This window comes from Zophobas morio, unplaced genomic scaffold (assembly GCF_036711695.1).
Source record: "Zophobas morio isolate AGI-343-1 ecotype UQ-CSIRO unplaced genomic scaffold, CSIRO_AGI_Zmor_V1 ptg000017l, whole genome shotgun sequence".
Lineage (NCBI taxonomy): Eukaryota > Metazoa > Arthropoda > Insecta > Coleoptera > Tenebrionidae > Zophobas > Zophobas morio.
This window is the reverse complement of record NW_026972122.1, coordinates 6,045,849-6,071,963: the sequence shown is the minus strand read 5'-3', so window position 1 is coordinate 6,071,963 and position 26,115 is coordinate 6,045,849. Positions and strand designations below refer to the sequence as shown.

Here is a 26,115-nt window from a genome sequence, read left to right as displayed (position 1 = left end):
TAATTATGCAAACCAAGAAAACCCCCACAGGGGCAGAAATCCAAAATTGAACACCACTCACAGACCGCACACCAGCACACGTGTTGCACGCACCGCGAACGGAGATATATGTTACTTTTCCCTAGACCTATCGTTTTCAAAAGTGGTGGTTTTGATATTTATGTTCTATGACCAATTCTTGATATTTACTTCTTTCATTAAGTAGCACATGATGCACTTTTTCGGTATCAATATAAAAACTAAGACAGGGCACTGAGAAGAAAACGACAGTTAGAATGACTATATTTATAATTTTATATTATGCAGGAGTAACAAAATGACAGCAGTTATAATTTTTCATGAGGAATTATTCACGTTGAAGAAGTAATATTGTTTATCCACCCTATGTATGGACTAGCTCTTGTAAATCCTGATGGATCAGTACTTTCGCAACCGTTAGAACTTATAAAACTGGATACTCCTACTAGATATACCAGAGAGCTACTCCCACCATATTGTATCAGTGGGCTTCCAAGATCTCCCTAAATGGACGAATGTATGATTAGAGCTATTAAAACAATGCGTAAAATACTTACTCTACAAGTACCCTCATTGTAGTTACCACCAGCACAGACCATATTATCACTTATTTGATTTCCAAAAACTAACTGACATTCTTCAGTTGTAAGAGTAATTAGAAAAACGTACTGAAGTTCATCAACCAGTCCGGCAGTTGCTGTTAACATCGAAGAATTTTTTTATCAAAGTACGATAGGTATTTTTATTTAATTTGTTGAAAATACGTACCATCGCTGGTCTGCCCCCAACCTAAAGTCGCAACCGACGAATAGTTAGGAAGAGAGGTAGATGGTACAATGTTAATCGGTCTGATGTACTCTAAACAAATATATTAAAACATTTTATTCAAGAAGTAACTTCTGTCTATACCCACCTGTGTAAGTAATGGACATTCGGAATTCAATCATCCCTATATCATTAACCAAAGTTAGTGGATCATAATCTGGGTGCAAATAGTAGATGTCCGTAGCCACTCTCAGTGCATTAGGATCATTTGCGCTGAGACTATTGGATCCCAAACGAATATTAAACGTCACGGCCCTGTTAAGTACAAAATTGAGAAAATCGGGTCCAAATTTTTGTTTTTCAGTTACCCATCCACACACTGTCCAGCGGTCAAAACCCATCGACTTAACACCAACGCTCCGCTGCAAAAAAATGTACCATCGGGGGTGCTTTTGTAGATGGCTGCTGCAAAAGGGAACTGGCCTGCATTTGCATTGTGGCCGCCAATTATGCGCCCTTAAAAAACGAAAGGTGAAAAAGTTGTAAATGGATAGGGATTTATTTTTAAGCTAAATCTGTTGTTTTTGTAATCTTTACCTGATATACGATGGGATGAAATTTGAGCTGGTATTACACACAGTAGTGTGATACACAAGAAAACGCAATATTTCGTCATCTTATTTCCTGGAATGTGTAGTAATCTTGTACAGAAGTGGCACCGTAATGGTTTATCGTTTATTACTGATTCCTTTTTAATATTAGGACGTAAAATTTTTGATAAAATAATAGATTATGTTTCATAGATTTCAAAAAAATGCGTAGTTGTAGTTTATATTGGTTATAAATATTATAAATATTATATAAAATAAAATAATTTCAAAAACCCGGCGCCCAAGATTCTCTCAACTAAAATTAGTCGAAGATTATTCTACACGATATTCCTAAGAGACATATAATATTTGACAACAATCGGTCTAGTAGTCTCGGAAACTATCCGTCCAATAAAACTCCGGACAGACGGCAGACAGACAGACAGACAGACAGACAGACGGAAATGGGGACCTATTTTTTCGTACTTTAGGGGTCATGAATGGTTGAGAAAACGTAAATAAATAACTGAAGACTCATTCTGGGAACGATTACACGAAGAGATATATATAAAGACAACAACAAAATAATAGTCATTGGAGATTTTAAGGAAAGAATGGATAGAAACAACGAAGACGGATTACCTGCTGGAAAATACCCAAGTAAAAATGATTTAAACGCTTAACAACATGAGTTAGAATTTATGTATTCATCTCTTTCAGAAAGTATGATACCTATTTAAGAAAAATGATGAAAGACGCTAAATAATAATGTAACACTTGGTTTGGAAATGCGTGTCTGTTTGTATTTTGTATTCACTTTCTGTAAAATAATTCCTTCGTTTAGTACAACAATTTTTGAAAAATAGTAAAAAAGAAAAACAAATTTACTATTATGATTATTATTTAGTGGACAGATTTATAAAATATGGTTTAATGACAGGACATCGTAACAGTTAATTTCCCCTAGCTACTGTTATCAGCAATAAAAATTTACAGTTTATATACCTATTCTATTTTAAGCTAAAAATTAATTATATTTTAGTACCCTCTTCGGTTTCAGGATTTAGATCAACAAAATGTAGGTCATTTCTTTTATCGTTATCTTTATAACAATGATATTTATTTATTGACTTTAAGGAACAGTTATTACTTAATTATCATTATTTTTGTTATAATAATGTTAGTAATGTCTTAGATTAATTTATTTGGGAAATTGGCTTTATAAATGATAATTATTACTTCATTACCACAATGTAATATATGTACTCCACAAAATTTAACATTCTATTGCACTGTAACTTCAATAATATGCGAACTATTACTTAGCACTTCCTGTCCACAAAATGGAAGTTTTTTCCATCGTAAATTACCTGTTGAATTCCTATCGTTTCTTAAAACCAAAGACTGCTTCTAAAATTTCATTCCTCATTGTATTAGCTACTCAACACCGTAATAAAATATGTATTTTTTTCAAAGCACGTTCATCATTTATATCAGTAATTTCATAAATACAAAGTCCCCAACTTTATATTCTGTTGGAGACCCTAGCATCTCTTTCTTCGTTTTCAAGTTTCTTGTTCACTTGGTCCTTTCTTATTCTTTTTTTTTTAGAAATAGTCTTTCCGCTCATCCTGAAATGCCAAAGGAAGCTGTGTTGAGTATTTTTTTTTCGAAGATATATATGCCAAAATAAAGGTTTTTTACATTTTGTAAAATTTGGGTATAACTACTTTTCAGTGTTATCAGAAATAATCAAACATTGTAGTGTTCTGTAGCCACCTTTTGCTTTTTCCGATATTTTTCAAATACTTTTAGAAATATCATGACCTATACTCTAATAAAATAAAGGGCAGGTAGGCTGAGCTAGTACTTGCTAAGATAAAACTGATTTTACCAAATGACATACATTTTAAGAATACAAAGGGCGGGTGGGCGGGCCTAGTATTTGCATAAATAAGACGATCTTTGGCAATTGACCTACTCTCTAAGGAAATGAAGGGCGATTGGACGATGCTGTACTTACGAAAGTAGAACTGTTTTTGCAAAATGACATACTCTCTAAGATCATAAAGGGTAGGGGGTATACCATTTGGCAAAATCAGTCTTATCTTAGTAAGTACAAGCCCCGCTCATCCACCCTTTATTTTCTCATAGGGTATGTCCCCTGACAAAGTCAGTCTCATATTGGAAAATGCTAGCCCCGCCCACCCGCCTTTTATTTTTTTAGAGCCTATGCCATTTGGTAAAATCAGTATCATCTTGGCAAGTAGATAGTGTTTTTTCCATTTTTTTTATGCTAATCATATTTAACGTATTCTAAAGGCTCCTGCCATGTTAAACATTTGTCAGTAAAACAATTTATTTAATAATTACGTCTGTATTAAAATCAAAATATACCATAAATTAATTCAAAATACGAATAATCATTTTAACAGGAGTATTATAAATGGAAAATTAGTGATACAGTCCTTACTAGATTTTTTTACAAAAACGAACAATTATTGAAAAAAATGGGTTTGAATTCAACAAGGTTTGAGCCGCATTACTTTTTTTTAATTCGGGAGACTCTTGGGCAGCCATGAAGTATTATTTTGGGAGCCCATGGAGATTTCTTTTTGTAAATTATTTAAAACAATTTTGGGGGACTTTGCTGTTCTATTTTTGGAAAATTCTGACCTGACCTGTTTTTGAGTTAATTTTGGGACCTCGTTTTTTTTGAAAATTTATCTTGAGGTTCTAGGTATTCCTGTTTGGAAAGAATTTGAAAGTGCTTTGGAAGGTCTAGTCACTATTCTTATAATAATTTAATTCAATTTTTTAGAGGATACGTCATTTACTAAAATCAGTCTTACCTTAGCAGTCTAAACAGGTACTAGCCCCGCCCATCCACCCTCTCTTTTCTGAGAGAGCATGTCATTTGCCAAAATTAGTTTTATCTTAACAGATGCTATCCTCTCACCCACCTTTTATTTTCTTATAGGGTATGTCGTTTGCCAAAATCAGTCTTATCTTGGAAACTACTAGCCCCGCCCACCCGCCCTTTATTTGTTTAGAGGGTATGCTATTTGGCAATATCAGTTTTATCTTGGCAAGTACTAGCTCCGTCCACCTGCCTTTCATTTTCTTGGAAATAATGTCATTTTCCAAAATCAGTCTTATTTTTGTCATCCTAGTTGGATGTGAATTATTCTTCCTCTTTCATAAAATATGGTTTGATGTGTTTGCTTCGTTGTCATTTTTTAAGTTTTTTCTTCCTCTTTGGTGGTTTTATTTTTTTTTTTCTACTATTAAAGTAAACTTGCGAGCATTAAAGTCGGGCCACTATTCAAGAAGTTGGTATAGTGTGTTTGGACTGGCCAGCACATAGCCCGGATCTGAATCCTATAGAATATCTGTGGGATGAACTTAAACGAAGAATTAGAGATAGGATCCCAGTTCCTGGGTGACTCCAAGAGCTCAGAATTTTCTGCAAAAAAGAATATTGCAAAACAATTTCATGAAGTTTTTCGTAACTCTGTTTTAAAGACAAATATCTGGTCTTTGTAATGGCTTTTTTAGTTTCTTTAAGTGTAATATAGTTCGGCGGAAAATTTGATTCAAAATCAGAAATGTGAATAGTGGCCCGATTAGTGGCCCAATTTCAATGCTCGTAAGTGTATAACCACTGATAGTATCATTATTATATGGGACAGGTTTATTTTTGTCTTATGAATTTGTTTCGTTAATCGCAAAAGAAATAAAATTTTTCCATCCTTCTAGACCCTTTTCAATTTCAATAAACTGAACCGTTCAAGTTTCATTTTTTTTTAATTATGTTCGATGTGACAAAATAATTCTAGTTTTCGTTTCTGTAGTGCCTGATGATGGTAAGAAAAGTAGATTATCTTTTTTTTTATTATTTCTATATTTTTTGGAGTAACAGTTGCTTAAGTCTATATTAGCAGTTGATTACTGGAAACAGTAGTGAAAAAATTTCAGTTTTAAATTCATTTAGTTTTTATTAAAAATCCCATTGATTTTTGAACTTTGGATACATTTTTGTGTGAAGGGATTTTTACTTCCGAAGCGTAAACTAGACAAGCATTGTAATAGGGTCCATTTGGTGAATGGCTAAATTCATGTTTCCTCGGCATTTCACATCTTCTAAAATATGCAGAAGTAGGTCTTTCGTTTCCGTTTGCCTGTGATCTGCCTAAAGCTATGACTCATGCATTCTTCTACATTTTGAAAGCCGAAAAATTGTGCAATTTTTCTGGGAATTGTTGAAAAAGTGTTCACTCCTACAGGTTGTGGCGTGCATTTTTTGTTCTTGTAATTGATGGACAACCGTCTGTGTGAAAGACTTTTTGCAGTAAATATCCATCATCAGAAGCTTTATCTAAGAACCTCTCCATTTCTTCGAGTGTGAATCTTGGATTTCCTTGGTCTGTGTTCTACAGACTGTTATTTTAGGAAACCTGACATTTGATGAAATCTAGAACAATCAATATTTTAAATCTCAGAAATAATAATTGTGATGTTACAAACCTGCTTAAGATCAATATTTTCCGTTACGGAGAGCACTTTCTTCAGTTGGCTATAGTACGACCATAGTAACGAAGATTTTAGACCGTTACGAAATACATATAAGCCAAAAGTATTCTTTCGTCTACTCCTTTTGCATGCTTTCGCTTCCTCTATTCACAAAAATTCGTAGGTATACTGTTTTTATAAGAATGCCTGGATTTTGCTGGTACCACTTTATTGATAGCTCCCAAAGCTTCATCCAGGACTGCTGAGGGTAGAAAAACTTCGTTTTCGTCTTTGACTTTCAACAAGTTTAGGAAAATGTAAACAACTAGTTGTTAAGCTGTTTGTCACGAAAATTAGTTTCGCAGTCTACAGAATTTCTCAGTAGGGATTATTATAATTCGAATTTTTATTTATTACTTAAAATTGTATTCATATAATTCGTCAAAGTTGTCACTTATTGTATAATATTTATTGTTTTGCTGAATAAAAAAGTGCCAGGAATTTACGAAAACAGTTATATTCTTTTTTACAATACATTCTGGAGCGAAAATAAACAGAGATTTAGAATCAAAGTGCTACACTCAATATGATCTATCTAGTAGTACCTTGTGATCAAAGTATGGGATATAAAAAATATTACACTTGATTTGGATTTTTCCTAAGTGAATTACTGATTAATTATCTACTTGGTGTTAATAGGTGAGACCAGTAACATTTCGGATCCATGGTACATAAGGTGCTGTCCTTGTAAAACCTGAAGGATCTGTACTTTCGCATCCTCTTCCACTTATGAAACTTGCAATGCCTACATGGTATTGCAAAATAATACCAGTTTGGACAAGTGGTCCGCCAATATCACCCTGTAAGATGTTTTATTATCGTCAGTTCTGCGACTTATATAATGTGTTGTAAACGTACCGTACAAGTACCTTCGTTGTAGTTCCCACTAGCACAAAGCATGTTGTCGGTGATTTGATTTCCAAACGTAAGTCTGCATTCTTCGTTGCTGAGAGTCACCAAAGGAACAGTGTTCAGATCAGTGCTTAATCCAGCGTCCTCTAAAAATGAGAATATGGAGTTGTAAAAATGTTCAGTTTTGAAACCTTTGGTCGGAATTTGATTCTTGGTCTCTACTTACCATCGCTGGTTTGTCCCCATCCTGCAACTACCACAAGCGCGGACCCTGTAAGATTTGCCAAGGAAAGAAAACTTACCGGTTTTACATAATCTGGAAAACTTTTGTTACTCCATTTTGGAAACCTTTATCTTACTTGTTTACCAGTAAATTCAACAGGCTCCCGGAACTTGATAAGACCAATATCATTCTCCAAAGTATCAGGATTGTAGTCGGGGTGCAAGTAATACTCGTCTGTAGCCACTCTCACAGCACTAGCGTCATTCAAACGATTTGACCCTAAGCGGATGTCGAAAAGCACTCCACTGGAATTTTAAAACGTCAAAAATTTTCCAAAAATCGTTAAAGAGTTGAATTACTCAGCAACGCATTGACCGGCTGTTAAGACCCACTGGTTATAAATGAGTGTTCCAGCACAGAAGTATTGACCAGTGGTGGTACTCTTGTAAATAGCTACGATGTATGGGTACTGACCAGCATTGGCGGTGGTACCACCAATTATTCGTCCACCTGAAATTTTGGTAGGTATTATGTTTTTTAATGATAAAAGGTGACTACCTGTGGCTCTGGATTGTGTGTGGACTGCATAGGTCCAAGTCGTGGACAGACACAGAATTAGAGCGACTATTTTCATCATTGTTCTTGGAGTAACGAAACTCAGTTCGAATTTCTATTATATTCCGTGAGGATTATGTAATGATAGTAAATTTATCATTCTTATCAGCAATTTCTTTCTCAAGGATGTCTGTTCTTTTTGGGTGTTTTTAAAACAATGCTAGCATTTTTTCTTTTTTTTAACTTATTTTTTGCTTTTATATTTTTGGAGCTAATCGAAAACGTTATTTTATTATTTTTAGGTGTTTGAAAGCCTGTGGAACAGAAAATACATTTCCCGTTCCCGTCAGTTTGTCTACAAATACTTAGTAATACGCACGAGATATGTTACTGTTTCAGAAGTCAGGAAAAATGTCCGTAAATGACTTAAACAGCTTGATAGTTAAGTACTACATAGTTCTAACTATTAACATTACGTCGTTCTGGTTGACAACTGATAATTATGTGTCATTTATAAAATATGGTCTAATGATAGGAAATTGCAACAATTAATATTTCTTAGCTGCTGATATCAACAATAAAAATTTATACTTTATTTCCGTGCTGTATTTTTACTTAAAAATTAATAATTTCTAGCATATCCTTTGGTTTGATGATTTAGATTATCAGACTATTGTGTTAATTTATTGGATGGCTTAATTACCATTATCTTTGTCAAATTTTCCAAAAAAATTCTACGATTATTTCATTTTTGGAAACTTTATATTCAACTTACTGCAATTTTCACAGTATGCTTTAAAAAAAAGGTAAATTAATAAATTAATTCGACTTAAAATCTCTTGTAAATCTGAACTATGATTGGTTGAACTTGATCACGTGATCGTTTAATTACTTTGATCAAGTATCTGGCGTCATTTAGTGCGTCAGCAATCTTAAACAGTAAAAGAACAATACAAACATAAAAAAGTTAATACAATAATATAATATTCGAAGTACTTTATTTTATCTAAATTTATTTATAAATTAATGCATCATACAGGGTGGAATATAATCACTTTAAGAAAATAACATAAACAATTAGAATGTACATGGTAGCCCTATTATGCATGTTGTAAGTGTTTGTAAAAAATTCAAAACTGTACAGCAAACTTTGACAATTTATTTGCGATATCGCAAGTCTCGTTACAATGGAAGATGCGACGACAGTTTTTACGATGGATCTAATACTTATATTAATTATGTGTTAAAACAATTTCATTTTAACATTCAACGTTTAATAATTATTGCAGAAAAAATTTAATATATTTTTTGATAGTCAAAAGGGCGTAAGTAATAAAATTTGTTTAAATTTACAGGCAAACTCTAAACAGAAATCTTGCTATTTTTTCGTTCCAGTATATATTTTAGAGGAATTTTTTCTTAAAAATACATGTCAGAATTTACTTATGTATAATACTAACATCTGTTACAGGTAATAATATTTTCGAAATTTATATGAAAATAAAGTCCTCTTTCATCAATATCGTTTTGGATTTTGTGTATAAATTTTGTTTTTAAAATCGTTTTATTTTTTTACATTTTTATGACGGCCCCTATAACTTAAAATAAAAAATTTTTATAGACTGCCAAAGTACTGGCAAAAAAAAATATTCTGAATATTAACTTGGGCAAGTAGCTGTTATTATTTTTTCACTATTTAGGAGTATTAAATATAGGCGGGGGCAACGTTACTGTATTCTCAAATTTTGTTGAGAAAATGGAGTGAATCACTTTTGCTTCGATCATTAAAAAAATCTGTGAAACAGAAGTCAATCCAACGACCAAAAAATAATACACTGCTTCTGTGGTACTATTATGTTCTGTATTTTATATTTGGGCAGACGTAGATATTCTGGGTTGTGTTTAAGCATTGTACAATCCATTGTGTACCAAGATTTATACATGTAATGAAATAAATGATAAAAAATGTTTTACATTAAATCTTGGGGGAAAATAAACATAGATTTAGCATCAGAGTGCTAAACATTTTTCATTAAAAAGAGTGATCATCTAGCAAAACTAAAATAGAATCTGTGTTGAAAATTTGGAAGCAGAAAAATTGTGTATCACATTTAAAACTACATTGCTTTATTTCATTTGTGTTAATAAGTGGACTCCAAGATACTGCGAATCCATGGTACATAAGGTGCTGTCCGTGTAAAACCGGAAGGGTCAGTGCTTTCGCAACCTCTTCCACTTATGAAGCTTGCAACTCCTACATGAAGTTGTAATCCAAGTAAAGTCTGAATAAGCGGTCCACCAATGTCACCCTAAAAACATTTTATTTTGGTCTGTATTTTGACAAAAATGTGGTAAACTTACCGTGCAAGTACCCTCATTGTAATTTCCACCAGCACAAACCATGTTGTCAGTAATTTGATTTCCAAACGTGAGTCTACATTCTTCGTTACTAAGGGTCACCAAGGAAACAACGTTCAGTTCATCGACTAATCCAGCGTCTTCTAAAAATGAGAAGTCTTGTGTTAATTTTTGGGTTGACGGTTGGTGAAAAATATTTCAACATACCATCACTGGTTTGTCCCCACCCTGCAGTTTCAACACTAGCAGACGCTGTAAGGTTTGCACTGGATAGAAAATTGATGGCTTTCACGTAATCTAAAAAACTTGCCGTACTCGATTGTGAAAATCGTCTAATTTTTTTTACCGGTAAACTGAATGGCTTCACGGAACTTGATAAGACCAACGTCATTCTCTAAAGTATCAGGGTTGTAATCAGGGTGTAAGAAGTATTGGTCTGTAGCCAGTCGCAACGCATTAGGGTCATTCAGATGGTTTGACCCTAAACGGATGTTGAAAAGTACGCCACTAAAAATTTAGAACCTCATTTTTCCAGTAGGTAAAAATTACAAATTTAAAATTACTCTATAACACATTGGCCAGCCGTTAAGATCCACTGGTTGTTAATAAGAGTTCCAGCACAGAAGTAGGTACCAGCGTTGGTGCTTTTATAAATGGATGCTATATACGGGAATTGACCAGCATTGGCTGTGTCACCACCAATTATGCGTCCTACTGAAACAATTTTAGGCATTTTTTTTTTAAATGATTAAGTAGATATTTAGGTTTACCTTTTGGTCTTGATTGTACATGGTCTGCATGGGTGCAAGTCGTTGATAGACAGAAAATTAGAGCTACTAGTGTTATCATATTGGCGTTTTGGAATAACATCTCAGTTCGAATTTTTATCATATTCCATGAGGATTATGCAACGGTAGTATATTTATTGGTTTTATCAGTAATTCTTTTTCTCAAGGATTACTGTTGTTTTGGGTGTTGTTACATTAATGATAACATTTCTTAGTAGAGCATGCTCAGAATAAAAAAAATGTATGCAATATTTATCTAAATTAGGGAGGTTCAAATTCTTTGCGGTTGTTATGGAAGTCATAGATTTCCAAAGCCATCAGACGCAAACCTGTTGTTTATAATTTTGCAGTACTTTATTTTATGGTTTTAAAACATTATACAGGGGAGAATGCATTTACTGGTCGATTTTTGGAGTCTCGTAATAAAAAGTTCCTACCTATTGTCACAGGGGTACATTTATTTTGATAGACGTTAGGAGTGGTGGACAGTTGTATATACCATCAATTATCTTGTACAATTTGAAACAGGAGCTAGGAGCCTATCACGTGGTTAGCCCTGTACTGGATTGGAATCGTATTTCGGGAAAGAAAGAAATTTACAAAAAAATTAAAAATAAAAAAAAATTGTTGATACAAAAAACGGTATTGAATCTAAAGTAATTTTTATTACATCACGGATGTTACTATGTTTTTCTAATTTGACATCATTGACAAAGTAGTCATATGCTATTGGTTTTTGTTTGTGCGAAAACCCAAAATAACACATTTTCTCTTGATTCTTAAACTTTGTTAAATTGACTCCAGTGTATAAGCTTATTTACGTCTAAACATTTTTAAATCGTCTGCGTAGAGGAAGAGATTACTTCATCCATAAAAAATGTTAAATAAAATTGGGCCTAAAGTGGACCCTTGCGTAACCCTACTGGTCGTTAAGAAATGTGACATTTTAAGACAATTTTGATATTCTACATAATGTGCACGATCAGTTAATATAGACGTCATGAATGAAATTAGATTATCATTTATCACGTAAACCAAACTGGTTGACTTTATCAACTAAAAAACTATGTTAGACGTTATCAAATGCTTTCGTAAAGTTACATCAACATGTAGATCATCGTTTAATGCGTTCGACAAATTTTGATCAAATTCACATAAGTTCGTGTCTTTAACGAATCCGTATTACTTATTGATGATAGAGGAGGTTGTGTGGCTACGTAGGATTGAACATGGTGTTCATTATACCTGGAATTTTGGCGTAACTTTTCTTGCGATCAATATACGACGATAGTTTGTAGAAATATTTCCAAATATCTACCGCGTTCTATATCGTTAATATACTTTCTGTAGTCTATTTTAATCTAAAATTTTAGATCTCTTCAAATTGTAGAAGTAGTAATAAGGTGTAGTTTGTTCAAAATATGAAATAATATTAAATTTTAAGACTTGTTAGAAGTATAGGATCTGACGATGACGATCTTTCTTTGATTGACGAATTTTTCTCGCGGTGGACCGCAGGGCTTAATTCTAGATCGGATAAAATAAAATTTAGGTCTCGTTAACGGCCATTGCAGATTTTATTTGCCTTACGCAGTGAGCCAACTATTCTTCGTCATTAGTTCAACTCGCGAAATATCAACTATGCCATCTAGATCGTCCTTCAAGAGGAGGAGGTGTATGCTGGTACATTTATAATCAAATCAAATACAAAAAAAATTGAAGTTAGTGTGCATGAAAATAATGTGGATAATCCAAACTTCCAGCCTTAAATTGAGCTTGAAAAAGTTTGGAAGGCCCGCGAAAAATTCAAAAATGCAAAATTTTACCTTGGCTGTGATCGTCTAACAAAAGGGGACTTAGGATGTGTTTTTTTTTTAAACATGGCGGGAAGACGTTCTTTCATACGAGTGAGCATACACTGCGGGTAATTCGAGAGCGCAAGAAATAATAGACAAAAAGTTTGGGAGGGGGCTAAAATTCGTACCCCCTCTCTAGGAGGAAAACAGCTGCGAGCATTCACTCCTCAGCCCAAAAACCCCCTATCGTATATTCACCGACATATTAGATTTCAAATGAATCACCTTAAAAATATGAAAGTAAAGACAACCGCGAATTGACAGACATACACATATGAAAATCGAACAAACACAAAATCCTACACATGTTTTGAATCAATGCAAATATTTGAATATCACAAATTTAATAAAAGTAAAGCAAAATCTGAATTAAAGTAACTGGATGCAAATACATAAGTTATTACGGGCGTGTGGCCTCAAATTTTAAAGTTACGGCAGTTAACAGGAGCACAACAAAAATACCCCTGGGGGTGTTCTAGCACAAGCGGAGTTTGGGTCTACCGATCGGGGCTGTTCTCCCCCCACGACGGTGATTCTGTCTATCGCAAGCCTACCGCCAAGCACATCTCCATGAGGAATATGCCGACGAGACTAGGCCGTTACGATCGCCGATCCGCAGTTGAGTCTCGACTGTTTTGACCCAACAGTCGAGACAGCGTTGCAATACCGGCGACCGCCCCTGACTCTATACAAACCTGCGCTAACCGACTAGGAACCGCACTTCGCTTCTGCCACGTTTTCTGTGTTATTTAACCTCGATTGCATTTTTTTTAGTTCAATTTCTTATAACTCTGATATTAACAACGACTGAACAAGTGTTAAAGTTTCAAAAGAGCAATAAACAATATTTAAATTCGCCCTACAATCTTGTGAAATTTTAAACAACAAATAATTCTTATGTGAGATTAAAATTGGACATCAAATAATTTATACGGTGGAAACATTCATCAACAAAATATTTACAAAACAACACTTAGCAAAGATTTATGAAACAAAAGATCTGGTGCGAAATAAACTTGTGCAAATAAAAATATGTAAGGTTAAAACTGCAGTGAATGCAATTTACGTTCAATGAAAATTATACAACAAAAAACAGTTACTGAAGTTAAAACTTTGAGAATAGAGAAATATTGTCTAAGGTGAAAAATTGCAAAGTTAACAAAATTTACATTAGGTTAATATTTGCCACACTTTATCAACGATTCAAACAAAGAGTTGCGAGGAAAAAGCGTCTCGGTGATGTAAATTTTTATCGTTACGAGGGAACACCATCGTGTTATTAATCTCTAGCGTTGCAAGGACATGCCTCGTTGACGTTATCAATCTCTGGCGTTGCGAGGACATGCCTCGATGAAGTAATCAATCTGTAGCGTTGTGAGGGCATGCCCTGGTGATGTAGTCAATCTTTAGCGTTGTGAGGGCATGCCCCGGTGATGTAAACATGATAACGATGATAACCGCCTAAGAAAAGAAATTATTTTAATCCCCCGTCAGTTCGCGGTATGAATTTTGTTAATTTAACTGCCGTAAATGAACTATTAGCAATCTTGCGTGAAGAATTAAGAAGTGTTATAATGTAACACTTACGCATATGCATCCAGAAACTTATTTATAATTTGTTAAACAAAGAATCATTATCCTGACTAAATGAATTTCATGCAATCTCCTAGTAAGTGGTTTATTTAAATAATCCTGACTGTTAAATTTTGTTAGCACTAGCTGACGATTAAGAAAAACTAACTTGATTGGTAAATTTACAAACAATAAAACATGTTTTCTTTATTAAAAGCCGCAAGGATTAGCTACACGGGTTGGGGGAAAACTGTGTCGTCATAGGAGTTACGATTGATTGTCCTTTTTATTAACTACCAAACCAACTAAACTAACCAAAACTACCTTGCCACGTGATTACACTCACAAAAACACATCCAGACTGACGCTTCGGCAAGCTGCTCTCTGTCTATCAATCAACCCTCTAACTAAAATCTCCCTAGCGCTAGTAACTGTCCAACTATCCAGCAAGCGTTACCGTGCACCTGGTTGCCTACATTTAACGATTTACGATTTGATTTTTTTTTTTCAAATTCAAATTATTCAAATGTGATTTCGCGCCACTGTTAATTAATTTCAGCGCGAAAATTTTAATTCAAATTCGGTCACCACAACAATAAAACTAAATCAACCTAAAATTAGATCAGGAGTATTTTACAAGCCTATGTCATTGCCATTATCTGCTACAGCATGTCTGGACGAAGCACCAACAGATGTCTGTGTCAAGTTGGAAAATGTTATTATGATGTTAAAACAGACACCTACGAATTAAGTACATTTCTAAAATATTCTGAATTATGCAACTTCATCCAGATCATCAAAGACCGTACTAGAATAGAAAAATAATCTTCCACGCTGGTGAATGTAAGATGTGTTACAATAGCAAGTCGCTAGTATAAATTTTATAAATATGTAATCATGTTCCGGGTTTTCGTTTTTCTATGGGTAAGTTTTTAATATTAATGATTTTGTATACTAAAATACCTGTTGTCTAGTTACGAAGATGGTACCAGAAGGTACCGAAACTGGTCAGCACTTTTGTATTAAACAAATTGTTAACGATTTCATTATGCATCTCTACATAATAAGATTAACATGACCACGTGTAGGAAAAGAACGGAACCACTATTTTTTTTAAATACGGAAATTTTGTCCTCTAAATTTCTTCATATATATCTTCATATATATTGTACCACTGAACATTTGTTAACCCAATTTATGGGGCCACTAATTTTTATTGGATTTAAAGCAGCAATTATTATTATTCTCGAGCGTAAGCTAAGGAAGTATTGTAATCGAGTTTATCGGACGACTAGCCCTAGAGTACGGAAAAAATAGGTCTCCCGTTTCCGTCTGTCTGTCTGAATCATTCATGATAGTTTCAAATTCGCACTATCCATGAAAATCTGACAGTATTGTGATTTGTCATAATAAATTTATTTTAGAGTACATGTGATGATAATCGAGCATTGTTGACAGGAGTAAATTAACCAAATTAATGATAGCACTGACAGTTAATGCGAACATTTAAAAACAGGACGTCATATGACAGGACCTGACGCCAACGTAACAAAAAATTATTTTGGCCTACTGCGTGCGTAAAACAATCGTGAACGGCAGATAGATGGTAAAACGCTAACCAAATTTTGTCTAATCATCCAGATTTTTGGAAAAAATCGTTTTAAAATTATCGTAAGAAAGGTAAATTTTCTGACTCCATGGTTGTGGTTTGTCAATGTACTCATTATTTTTATGAATTATATGTGTTTTATATATTGGTGTACAAGAAATATAAAGAAGTAATTTTATTATATTTTGCATTACATGAGTATTTAGGAAAAATAAACATAGTCTATTATTAACTGACTTTTCACTAAAAACTGGTGATCATATGGTAAAACTAAAACAGAAATTATGCTCAACCCAGCCGAAAACATTTTACATCATGGGTAAATTATTGTATTACATTTCGTATCTTAATTTATGAAATCAATAATACAGACTAGAAACCCATGATACTACTAATCCATGTTCTATAAGGTGATGTCCTTGTAAAACCTGAAGGATCAGTACTTTCGCAACCTCTTCCGCTTAAAAAGCTCGCAATCCCTACATGAAAATGCATACCATATATATTCTGGACAATTGGTCCACCAATATCACCCTAAAAATATAGTACTATCGCCATCTTTTAACAAAACGATAGTATAAACCTACCGTACAAATTCCTTCATTGTAATTTCCACTAGCACAAACCATGTTGTCAGTAATTTGATTCCCAAAAGTGAGTCTGCACTCTTCATTACTGAGAGTCACCAAAAAAACAGCGTTGAGTTCATTGACCAATCCAGCGTCCTCTAAAAATGAATATGAAGTTCCCATAAAGTTTTCAGTTTTGAAGTCAAGTGTTTCAACGTACCATCACTGGTTTGTCCCCACCCCGAAGCTTGAACAGTAACATAGGCTGTAAGATTTGCACTGGACATATAGTTTACGGGTCTCAAATAATCTGGAAATGCTGTGTTATTCGACTCAAAATTTTTGATATTTTTTACTGGTGTACTGAATGGGCTCGCGGAATTTGATAAGACCCACGTCATTGTCTAAAGTATCAGGGTTGTAATCTGGGTGCAAGAAATAATGTTCTGTAACCAGTCTCAAGGCGTTAGGATCGTCCAAATTATTCGTTCCTAAGCGGATAGTGAAAAGCACGGCACTGAAAATTTAGAACGGAATAAATTTTTCAAGAAACGTTTGAAATTTCGAATTACTCAACGACACACTGGCCAGCAGTTAAGATCCACAGACTATGAATAAGAGTTCCAGCGCAGAAGTAGGTACCAGTGGCGGTGCTTTTGTAAATTGATGCCAAATATGGAAATTCACCAGCATTGCCAATTTCACCGCCAATTATGCGTCCCTCTGTAGCGTTTTTAGATATTTTTGATTTGTGATTAAACGTGTTTACCCTTGGTTCCTAGATGTATACAGACTCCATGAGTCCAAAACGATGACATACACACAATTTGAATAACTGGCTTTATCATTTTTGGTTTTTTTAATAACTAGTCCGTTCGAATTTTTATAACATTCCTTGAGAACTGTGTAATGGTATTTATTGTTTTTATCAGCAATTTCTTTTTACCAGGATTACTGTCCTTTTTGGAAGTTTTTACAACCTGATAACATTTATTAGTACAACAAATTTAAAAGTGTGGTCATTTAAGGAATGTAGTTCGACTTTATTTTTGATTTTCATTATACCAAAAATTATTATTATTAGATGTAGTTTATTTCAATTAAAGAGTTAAAATACTGACAATTTTATAACTATTTTAATGGATAATCTAACCTGTGATATAACTGGTGTTCATCTAAAAAATTCATCAGATTGCCATTGATTGCCATAATTATTACAATAACCCAAAAAGTAAATGCAAGAGAAAAGTTATCATTATAAATATACGTAAGCACCCACTGCTCCTTTATAAAATATTAGATTTGCAATGGTTTAGCATGGAACTAATTTCTTTACTTCTTGGTTTTATTAAAAATTGTTTAAGTATGTGGAATATGAATACACAAATTACTAATGAAATTTTATTCGCTTCACTTTATTTACATAAAAGATGACAAACTGTAAAGCCAAAAAGCTCTTGGATGTGCAAAAAATGTTTCAGTTAATTGCACACTTGCTTCACTAGTTTGATGTAGTTACGTTGTTGATCCAAGAAACATAAGCGTAAATCCTTGTAAATCCTGAAGGATCGGTACTCTCACAGCCATTTCCACTAATCCAGCTTGACAAGCCCACTAGATAGGTCAAAGAACTGCCACCATACTGAATCAGGGGACTACCAAGATCGCCCTAAATATTTCCTGTTGTAATTACCTTTCACTACGACAGCACGAGCACCACTCACCCTGCAAGTACCTTCGTTGTAGTTTCCGTCTACGCAGACCATATTGTCGGTGATTTGATTTCCAAAAGCAAGTCTGCACTCTTCGTTGCTCAGTGTCACCAAGAAGACGTAGTTAAGGCCATCAACAAGACCAGCTTCTTCTACAATTGGAATAAATTAAACGTGTTGAACCTTGAGATTGTAGAATTTTTACCATCGCTGGTTTGTCCCCATCCAAGTGTCGCTACTGAAGTACCATCTGGCAGGTTGGTGGTTGATATTACACTGACAGCTTTAATATAATCTGAAAGAAAAGAAATTTGTATTTGGCTAAATCATAATTAGGTGTTTACCAGTGAACGTAATTGGCAAACGCAGTTTAATAAGACCGACATCATGTTCCAGAGTGTCTGGATTGTAATCAGGATGCAAGAAATACGTGTCTGTGGCCAGTCTTAGAGCATTTGGATCGTTGGCGTTCAAACTATTTGATCCCACACGAACGGTAAAGATCACGGCACTAAAAATGTTAACGAGTAGTTAGAGATTGTTAAAGAACTAATTTACATAATTTACTCTGCGACACATTGCCCGGCGGTTGCAATCCACTGGCTGTTGATAAGGGCTCCGGCACAGAAGTAAGTACCAGTACTGGTTTGCTTGTAAATGGCTGCGGCAAATGGGAACTGGCCGGCATTGGCTTCATTGCCACCAATGATACGTCCCCCTGAAATATTTCCTAAAATGTTTTGTAATCTATTTTAGTGAACGTCCCTACCTATGGACTGCTTTAGGATTGCTTGAGTCCCAATTACGGACAAGCACAACACAACTGCAACTATTTTCATCATTTTACTTGATTGAATAAACTAAAAAAAAGTTTGATTTTCGATTATATTTAGTTTGGGTTGTGTAAAATATTTATGGTTTTATTGTCGATCCCTCCACTTTTCCAAGGATCTTTTTTGGCAATAAAGCTAAGTACCCACTTAAAGTGGATAAGCGGAATAATGACGAAATTTGTTTCTTGGTCGTATAATATTTCTGACGCAACCTTTTTGAAGTAGTAAGTTTTTATTAGTGTCCGCCTTGTAATTGTTTGATAATTTTTCTGTTATTAGCGCAATATTTTTATTGCTTGTTCAGATAGGGTTATAAGAGTTAATTGAAACGGATGTACTTAACTATACGACACAATACTAGTTAACAAGTTAACAACTTAATCTGTTCTTTTAGCATAGTTCGGTAACATTAAAGGAAAATTAGTGACTGAGAAGTAACTTAATTTAACAAATTTGATATAATATAATGTTTTATTATTCATAGACTGATAAATGCGTAATTCGGAAATTGTAATTAACAAATGAAATATTAAAGCAATGGAATGTCGTTTTTCACCGCAGTGCAATATAACGTAAATTGAGAGATATTTCGAGTAAAGTAAGACAAATAAAGACAAGAATGATAAGATTGGAGAAGTAGTAAAAAATATATTAAGGCACTGTTTTATTTACGACAAGAAACACAAGTAAGAGATTTTTTTATACCCATGAAGGGATCAAAGTATTTCCAGTTCTCACAATAGTAAATAGACAAAAATGATGTGCAGAAACAATCAACGGAAAATAATACTTGCTATTAAACAAAAAAATTGTGGTGATTATAACACAGACAAAAATAAAATAAAGAAACCTTAAAACTTAACTCAGGAGTCTTAACAATGAAAAATTAACATCAAAAAATTAAGATACAGGTGTTCCCAAGGTTGCCCTAAATGCTAATAAAATATGAATTAGAGGTAACCTAGAGAATGTGGTACTATAAAGGGTGTACTAAGGCTATTACCCTATATCTAGTTGTTTTTTGCTAAGGAAAGAAGTTTAAAAATGTTATACCTACTTAGGTATTAAGTACCATTTAATCTATTCAATCCGAACAACACAAGGCTTGCTTGTTGATTCTATACTTACCAAGATCTAATAATCGTATTTCCTATTATTTTTCCTGTCTCCTATAATTGGCGCCAGCCACTTAAATCCATCTTAAAATTTCGTCAGCGAGATTGTTATAAAGTGATGGAAAACACTTAATTTGTCAAATTATTCAAGGTTGACGAATTAGTTTGTAAAGAATTGCGCATTCTTAAGAACGTGTCTCTTATTTGGTCAAAATCACTGTGGCAGCAATTTTTAAAAAAGGATGTATAACTGACTGCAGCAATTACAGACTTACATCTGTGTGTTGTAAGGTAATGCAAAAAATTATATGTGTCTCCTTTCATGTTCTTCATAAAAGGTCTAGGACCATTGATCGAAATGATCCTGTTGACATCGTCACATCATATATATTGATTCTCCAAAGGCATTTGACAAGTCTCACACGTAGACTGGTATTCAAAATTAGCAAAATAGGGATTCAAAATGTTAAAATGACTTTCAGCCTTTCTTTTTGATCGTGTGTAAAAGTTGGTGGCTCTTTTTCCAAAACTTTTACCGTACCACAAGCTTCCGTTCTGGGTCCTATCTAATTTACCCCATACATATCTGACTTAAGTTACTCATTAAATTCTGACCACTCTTTCTTTGTGGCAGACCTTAAAATGGCTAATAAGTGATAACCTTAATAATAATCATAAACATCTTCGTCAACGACATAAGTACGTTAGGTACTAAACTGGTGCAAAACTTGGTTGATTCCTATTAACAGAAAAAAGTGTGCAGTTCTACATCTGGGTTCCAATAACTAACTGAGCAGGTTACATCTACTGTTTAACAGACTTAAAGTATCATAAAATATATAATCATTCCTTGGTTTTATAAAACTTACGTCAGGCTACCTATTCCCTATTTCGATAGTCTGTCGGAATTAAAGCTTTGTCCTTTTTCGGAAAGACGCCTAACCAATAATCTTATCTGGACTTTCAAAATCTTTGTCTAATTTTTTTTACACCAGTCATGACAAACGTTTAAGGGGTCATTAGTTTAAGTTATATCACAAACAATATAACACAATTGAAATTAAAAATTGTCGCCTCCATAAGGTCCAATATTTCTTATGAAAATATATTATAAATTCTTATTGTAATCGGTGACTCATGAGGTTAGTAAGCATTTTAAAGTCTCAGTTCTAAGTTATATTAATAATAACATTACCAATAAATATTAGAAGACTTGAACACTGTGATAACCCAAACATCCCGCCTTAAATTGACATGTGAAAAAAAAATTTTGAATTTCAAAAAGAAAATAAAACTTTCCAAAATTTTGAATGAAATCAAATTCTGAATCAATGCAAATATTTGAACATAAGAAATTTACTAAAAACAAATAAAAATCTGAACTAAAGTAACTGGATGCAAATACACAAGTTATTACAGACGTGTGGCGGCAAATTTAAAATTATGGCAGTCACCAACAGGACAAAATTTTAATGAAAAAAACCTATGCAGCGACAGTGGTACCAGAGCACTATAAGGGTGTGGTGATCGAACTATACAAATTTCATTCTAAAGGACAGCAAAAATATCCATAGGGGGCGTTGTAGCACGAGCAGAGTTTGGGGCTCCCGGTCGTGGCTGTTCTCCTACCTACGACGGTGATTCTAACTATCGCAAGCATTGCCGCACAGTACTTCTCTATTAGGGACATGCTGTACGAGCAGGTCGTTACGCTAACAAACTCGTGGTTGGGTCCCGGCTATGGACAGTAGCTGACAGCGTCACGTCATCTCGACCCCCCTAACTTCTATTCAAACCTGCGTCTTCTGTACAGCTCGACTAGGAACCGCGCCCTCCGCTTCTGCCACGTATTTCGGTGTTATCTAACCTCAATTCCGTTTAAATGTTCAATTTATATGACTCTGATATTAAACTACAACTGAACAAGTGTCAAGGTTTCAAAAAGAGCAATAAACAACAAGTCAATTCACCATACACCCTTGTGAAATTTGAAACAACAAAGAATTCTTATCTGAGATTAAGATTGGACAGCAGACAATTGTATGAGGGAAGCATCAATCAAACAAAATATTTATAAAACAAAAACTTAGCAAAGATTTATGAAAACAAAAAGATCTGGTGTGAAATAAAACTTGTGCGGATAAAAATTTTACGTGAGGTTAGAAACGGTAAAGCATGAAAATTTACGTTTAATTTAAATTATACAACACAGAAAATTACTGAAGTTAAAATTGTGAAATAGAGAAAATTGTATGAGGTGAAAAATTGCAAAGCTAACAAAATTATGCCACATCTTATCAACGATTTAAACAAAGAATTTATATGATGTTAAATTATGCCATGATCCAAATGATTGGTTACTTAAAACAATTAGGTTTGAGAGTTTATATCGTGAACTGTATATCCCAAAGAAAACACATGATAAATAAACACAAAATGCGTTCTGGGTCGACAGGAAATATGCGTCTCGATGATGTAATTTGCAATCCTTAATTCACGGTATCATGAATTCTGTCCCACTTCTTATGGTCTTTTTCCACGGTGAGGACACGTTAGGTTAATTTAACTGCCGTAAATGAACTATTAGCAATCTTGTGTGAGGAATTAAGAAGTGTTATAATGTAACACTTAAGTACATATCAGCATCCAGAAACCTTATTTATAATTAGACAAACAAAATCAAACGAGTCCTGACTAAGTGAATTTTATGAAATCTGATGTAAGTGCTTATCTAAACAAATTCCTGACTGTTAAATTGCGTTAGCTAGTTAACGATTAAACTCCTAACATGAACTGTGAATTTACAAACAATGAAACAAATTTACACAACGTGTTAGCGTCGGAATTAGCTACGCGTGTTGGAGAAACTGTGGCGTCGTCGTCGTTACGATTAATTGTCGCTAAACGAAGGCTTCCTCTCTTTTATTAACTACCAAACCAACTCAAATTAACCTAGCTAACTCACCGCGTCTTGTCACCATGCTTTCGTTCACAAAACCAAAACAACCATGCCGTGCCCCAACTCTCTACCAACTAAAGCCAACTTCTCGCTACCCAAGCCGCCTAACTATAATTCCAAGCAGAACTACCCACTACCCAAAAAGCGCTAACGTGCACATGGTTGCCTAAGTTTAACGTTTTTTTTGTTTGACTTTTTTTTTTAAATTCAAATTATTCAAATGCAATTTCACGCCGCTGTTAATTTTGTTTTAGCGCGCAATTTTAATTCAAATTCGGTCACCACAACACTTTTGCCGGAGAACGTATAATTTCATGTTTTTGCGGCATTTCATAACTCCTAAAACACCAAAAAGTAGGCCTTCCATTTCCGTCTGTCTGTTTATTGTCGTCTGCCGTCTGTCGTCTATTGGCAATTTTATGAGATACGTAATAATTTCAGAAACAACTGGGTAATTTGCTGTGAAATTTTTGAGTTGTTTTAAATACACAGTATAGACGCTAAACAAAATTTGACTAATCATTCCCATCAAAATTCTGCTGATTTCATCTCAAAACTTTGCCAAGTACTAAATCCTACATCAGAACTTTAAAAATTGTGTCAACGTATAAATCGCACTGTGAGAGCAATACTCACGTAAGTCAAAATTTACCGAATTCTTAAATTTACCATTAATGCATAAAAAAGTTAATGTAGTTTTAGTATATGTAATTATAAACGGTTTTTAATAGTTGCGTAATGCTCAAATTCATCAAAATGTTTGTATTGCATTTCCGAAAATTACGTGCGCACTTAATGCAAGACTGCCGTATCTCAAAACTAAGTGAAATGCAAGTAAGCTATGAAGCTATGAGATTTCAGTCGATGTTGATAATAATCTGATACTCCTACTAATTTAGGTACAAATTGAACACAACAAGTGCACAATGTGTTCTGATATAGTTAAGAATTGACCGAAAACATGGAAATCAATTTTTCTTTGAATAGGAAAGGTAGGAATGTTAATTAGAGCGAAATAAAAAATTTAAAATTTGTCAAAAATTCCGATGGAATTTTATAACTTTGTATAGAAAGGAAGTATATCAGGAAATAATGGTCAATCAATTCCCGAGCATCACGACAACGGCGGCATCAGACTTAAATGAAAATGATTAAACAATATTTATGAAGGTCCTTTAGCAATACGTAAAAAAATACGATGGGCTGAATCAATTATGTATAAAAAAACTAATTAAATAAAATTATAACACATTTTATAACAATTTAGCCATAGTACACTGACCGGCAAAAAAAAACCGGCCACCCTGAAAAATTTCGCAAAACGAAGCTTTAAAAATTATTGATTTAACTAGTGATCGTTATTTTATTAAAGAACCATTCACTATTGACATATAAGGTATAAATTAGCAAAAAAAAGAAGCCAATTAAACGCAGAATTAAATTTAATTTAACAAAATAACAGAAACAGAGTGACACTTTGAAAGACGTCTGTAAGAGTTAACGGAATTATTTTCGCGTGAAAGCGTTTTTTAATTGCCAAACTTATAAATATAATCAAATGATGAAAAACACTATTTACAACAACAGCCTCCTTTATTGTTTTTTTTTTTAAGAAAATATCGTACTTGGTCTGTTTCCGTTATTTTAAAGTGGTTTTGCGAAATTTTTCAGGGTGACCGTTTTTTTTTGCCGGTCAGTATAGATGTTGAATGAATTAATACTGTGATCGTTTTGTGTTTTGTTATATTTTTTCATTACAATGAGTTGCTAGTTTGCTCTTGTCTTAAATTTATTAACACGCAAGCCAAAATATTTGATATGGTGTAGCAGTGCAAGAGTCACGTAAGTCAAAATTTCTTGTTTTCTATAACGAGTAGAAGGGTCTACTCTAAAGGAATAAAAACACGATTAATAATAGATTGACAATACGACTATAATGTATTTCGAAGCCTTTGGTATTTAAGATACAAATAATATATAGAAACTTGGGAATTTTAAATCACCATTACTCAAAACACGCTGGTTTTGAGTTACGTGAGTATTGCTCTCACTGTGCGAAATATAGATAAACCAGAGGGATTGAAAGCGAATAAAAGACTCAAAGATCCAAGTAACATGAAAAGTTTCGAAAGTTTTCCCAATGACCCCGCGGGCATCAACAATTGCATCAGTTTCACACAAATGTATCTTCAGTTAAAAGGCATATTGACTGATAGACAGCATGGTTTGTTTGCAGGTGGATCAATATTGACAAATTAACTCATATGTCAGAAGTATAGTCAACGCCCTTGAGACTAGAAATCAACTTGATGTCACTTATCTTGTCTAGTCCAAGGCATTTGATATGGTTAATCATAAGTTACTAATTATGGAGTCTAGATTTTTCTGAAATATTAACTGAATTATTTGTTTCCTACATTGCGAGAGAACTAATTTTCTAATAATCAGTAGGCATAATTTTGTGGTAACTTCGGTTGTTCCCCAAGGTTCGACTTTGGGACCCTTATTGTTTTCAATCTTTGTCAATGGTATCACTGGTTGCATTAAACCACTGTGAAGTTGTGGTATTTAGTGATGACATAAAGATTACAGCAAGATTGCAAATAACAATGGCTCTGTGCTGCGGATAGACGATCTTGCTGAAATAGATAACTGTAATGTTGATTATTTTATACCAATAGGTTATAAAAGTCGAAGTGTTTTTTTTTACAAAATTAACAATGTTATTGTTATAAGAAGTACCAAAATTAAAGACTTCGGCGATTGATATGACTCTCATTTTACTTTTAGAGTATTGACTTTCTCATAATCAGGGCTAGGAAGGTTCATAGGTTTTATATGAGAAACTGGAAGGATCTTGGTAACACAAAAGCATTAAAAGTTTATAATAAACAGTTATCTAAAGCTAGACTGTGTGACCAGGAACTTATAAAAATTACAGGTCATTCAAGCTTTTCACTTTTGTAACATTTTAAACTTCTCGCTCGAGATTTAAAATAGTTCATTTATGGTATTTAAACTAATCTCACACGTTGAACTACTTTGGAAGAAATGACCTTGACAATTTTCATCCTTATTCGCTGACGTCGTGCTGAATTTATATATTTCCTGAACAGTATTTTATAAAACTGGTAATACTTAGGACATGGTTAAATTACACACAGGCAAA

General features: G+C 33.8%; 5 protein-coding genes across 6 annotated transcripts; all 5 read right to left on the bottom strand.

The window, feature by feature from the left end:
- Nucleotides 1–270: 270 nt before the first annotated feature.
- LOC135130662 (brachyurin-like) lies at nt 271–1,514 on the bottom strand. Its single transcript, XM_064058088.1, has 6 exons — nt 1,381–1,514; nt 1,152–1,299; nt 932–1,098; nt 787–876; nt 576–715; nt 271–521 (listed from the first exon to the last, which is right to left on the bottom strand). Exons 1-6 carry the CDS (start codon nt 1,457–1,459, stop codon nt 351–353), a joined length of 795 nt encoding a protein of 264 aa, XP_063914158.1. The 5' UTR covers nt 1,460–1,514; the 3' UTR covers nt 271–350.
- A 4,872-nt stretch (nt 1,515–6,386) lies between these two features.
- On the bottom strand, nt 6,387–7,687 carry LOC135130292 (brachyurin-like). Its single transcript, XM_064057656.1, has 6 exons — nt 7,579–7,687; nt 7,380–7,530; nt 7,165–7,325; nt 7,024–7,113; nt 6,804–6,943; nt 6,387–6,745 (listed from the first exon to the last, which is right to left on the bottom strand). The coding sequence occupies exons 1-6, from the start codon at nt 7,655–7,657 to the stop codon at nt 6,578–6,580; spliced, it is 789 nt and encodes a 262-aa protein (XP_063913726.1). The 5' UTR covers nt 7,658–7,687; the 3' UTR covers nt 6,387–6,577.
- A 1,998-nt stretch (nt 7,688–9,685) lies between these two features.
- LOC135130265 (brachyurin-like) lies at nt 9,686–10,834 on the bottom strand. 2 transcript variants are annotated; one of them, XM_064057619.1, is made up of 6 exons: nt 10,704–10,834; nt 10,497–10,647; nt 10,280–10,440; nt 10,141–10,230; nt 9,937–10,076; nt 9,686–9,884 (listed from the first exon to the last, which is right to left on the bottom strand). In XM_064057619.1, exons 1-6 carry the CDS (start codon nt 10,822–10,824, stop codon nt 9,717–9,719), a joined length of 831 nt encoding a protein of 276 aa, XP_063913689.1. In that variant the 5' UTR covers nt 10,825–10,834; the 3' UTR covers nt 9,686–9,716. The 2 variants fall into 2 exon arrangements, with proteins under 2 accessions (XP_063913689.1, XP_063913690.1); XM_064057620.1 differs by having other exon boundaries at nt 10,497–10,644.
- A 5,240-nt stretch (nt 10,835–16,074) lies between these two features.
- LOC135130635 (chymotrypsin BI-like) lies at nt 16,075–16,929 on the bottom strand. The gene is made up of 5 exons (XM_064058049.1): nt 16,900–16,929; nt 16,692–16,844; nt 16,548–16,637; nt 16,346–16,485; nt 16,075–16,292 (listed from the first exon to the last, which is right to left on the bottom strand). The coding sequence occupies exons 2-5, from the start codon at nt 16,726–16,728 to the stop codon at nt 16,131–16,133; spliced, it is 429 nt and encodes a 142-aa protein (XP_063914119.1). The 5' UTR covers nt 16,729–16,844; nt 16,900–16,929; the 3' UTR covers nt 16,075–16,130.
- Nucleotides 16,930–17,714: 785 nt separating this feature from the next.
- On the bottom strand, nt 17,715–18,919 carry LOC135130067 (brachyurin-like). Its single transcript, XM_064057381.1, has 6 exons — nt 18,809–18,919; nt 18,607–18,757; nt 18,384–18,550; nt 18,245–18,334; nt 18,052–18,191; nt 17,715–17,996 (listed from the first exon to the last, which is right to left on the bottom strand). The coding sequence occupies exons 1-6, from the start codon at nt 18,879–18,881 to the stop codon at nt 17,829–17,831; spliced, it is 789 nt and encodes a 262-aa protein (XP_063913451.1). The 5' UTR covers nt 18,882–18,919; the 3' UTR covers nt 17,715–17,828.
- Between the last annotated feature and the right edge of the window lie 7,196 nt (nt 18,920–26,115).

Excerpts from the sequence above, each read along its gene's own strand:
- LOC135130662 (XM_064058088.1), bottom strand. The coding sequence starts at position 1,459 with ATGACGAAATATTGCGTTTTCTTGTGTATCACACTACTGTGTGTAATA. Across the intron at positions 1,099-1,151 it reads GCTGGACAGTGTGTGGATGG|GGCCGTGACGTTTAATATTC; the intron begins GTAACTGAAAAA and ends TGTACTTAACAG. Across the intron at positions 877-931 it reads AATGTCCATTACTTACACAG|AGTACATCAGACCGATTAAC; the intron begins GTGGGTATAGAC and ends ATATTTGTTTAG.
- LOC135130292 (XM_064057656.1), bottom strand. The coding sequence starts at position 7,657 with ATGATGAAAATAGTCGCTCTAATTCTGTGTCTGTCCACGACTTGGACC. Across the intron at positions 6,944-7,023 it reads ATGGGGACAAACCAGCGATG|AGGACGCTGGATTAAGCACT; the intron begins GTAAGTAGAGAC and ends TCTCATTTTTAG. Across the intron at positions 6,746-6,803 it reads ACAACGAAGGTACTTGTACG|GGTGATATTGGCGGACCACT; the intron begins GTACGTTTACAA and ends AACATCTTACAG.
- LOC135130265 (XM_064057619.1), bottom strand. The coding sequence starts at position 10,824 with ATGATAAAAATTCGAACTGAGATGTTATTCCAAAACGCCAATATGATA. Across the intron at positions 10,648-10,703 it reads TGTACAATCAAGACCAAAAG|TAGGACGCATAATTGGTGGT; the intron begins GTAAACCTAAAT and ends AAATTGTTTCAG. Across the intron at positions 10,231-10,279 it reads TGAAGCCATTCAGTTTACCG|ATTACGTGAAAGCCATCAAT; the intron begins GTAAAAAAAATT and ends CAAGTTTTTTAG.
- LOC135130635 (XM_064058049.1), bottom strand. The coding sequence starts at position 16,728 with ATGACGTGGGTCTTATCAAATTCCGCGAGCCCATTCA. Across the intron at positions 16,486-16,547 it reads GTGGGGACAAACCAGTGATG|AGGACGCTGGATTGGTCAAT; the intron begins GTACGTTGAAAC and ends ATTCATTTTTAG. Across the intron at positions 16,293-16,345 it reads ACAATGAAGGAATTTGTACG|GGTGATATTGGTGGACCAAT; the intron begins GTAGGTTTATAC and ends CTATATTTTTAG.
- LOC135130067 (XM_064057381.1), bottom strand. The coding sequence starts at position 18,881 with ATGATGAAAATAGTTGCAGTTGTGTTGTGCTTGTCCGTAATTGGGACT. Across the intron at positions 18,335-18,383 it reads TTTGCCAATTACGTTCACTG|ATTATATTAAAGCTGTCAGT; the intron begins GTAAACACCTAA and ends CTTTTCTTTCAG. Across the intron at positions 18,192-18,244 it reads ATGGGGACAAACCAGCGATG|AAGAAGCTGGTCTTGTTGAT; the intron begins GTAAAAATTCTA and ends TTCCAATTGTAG.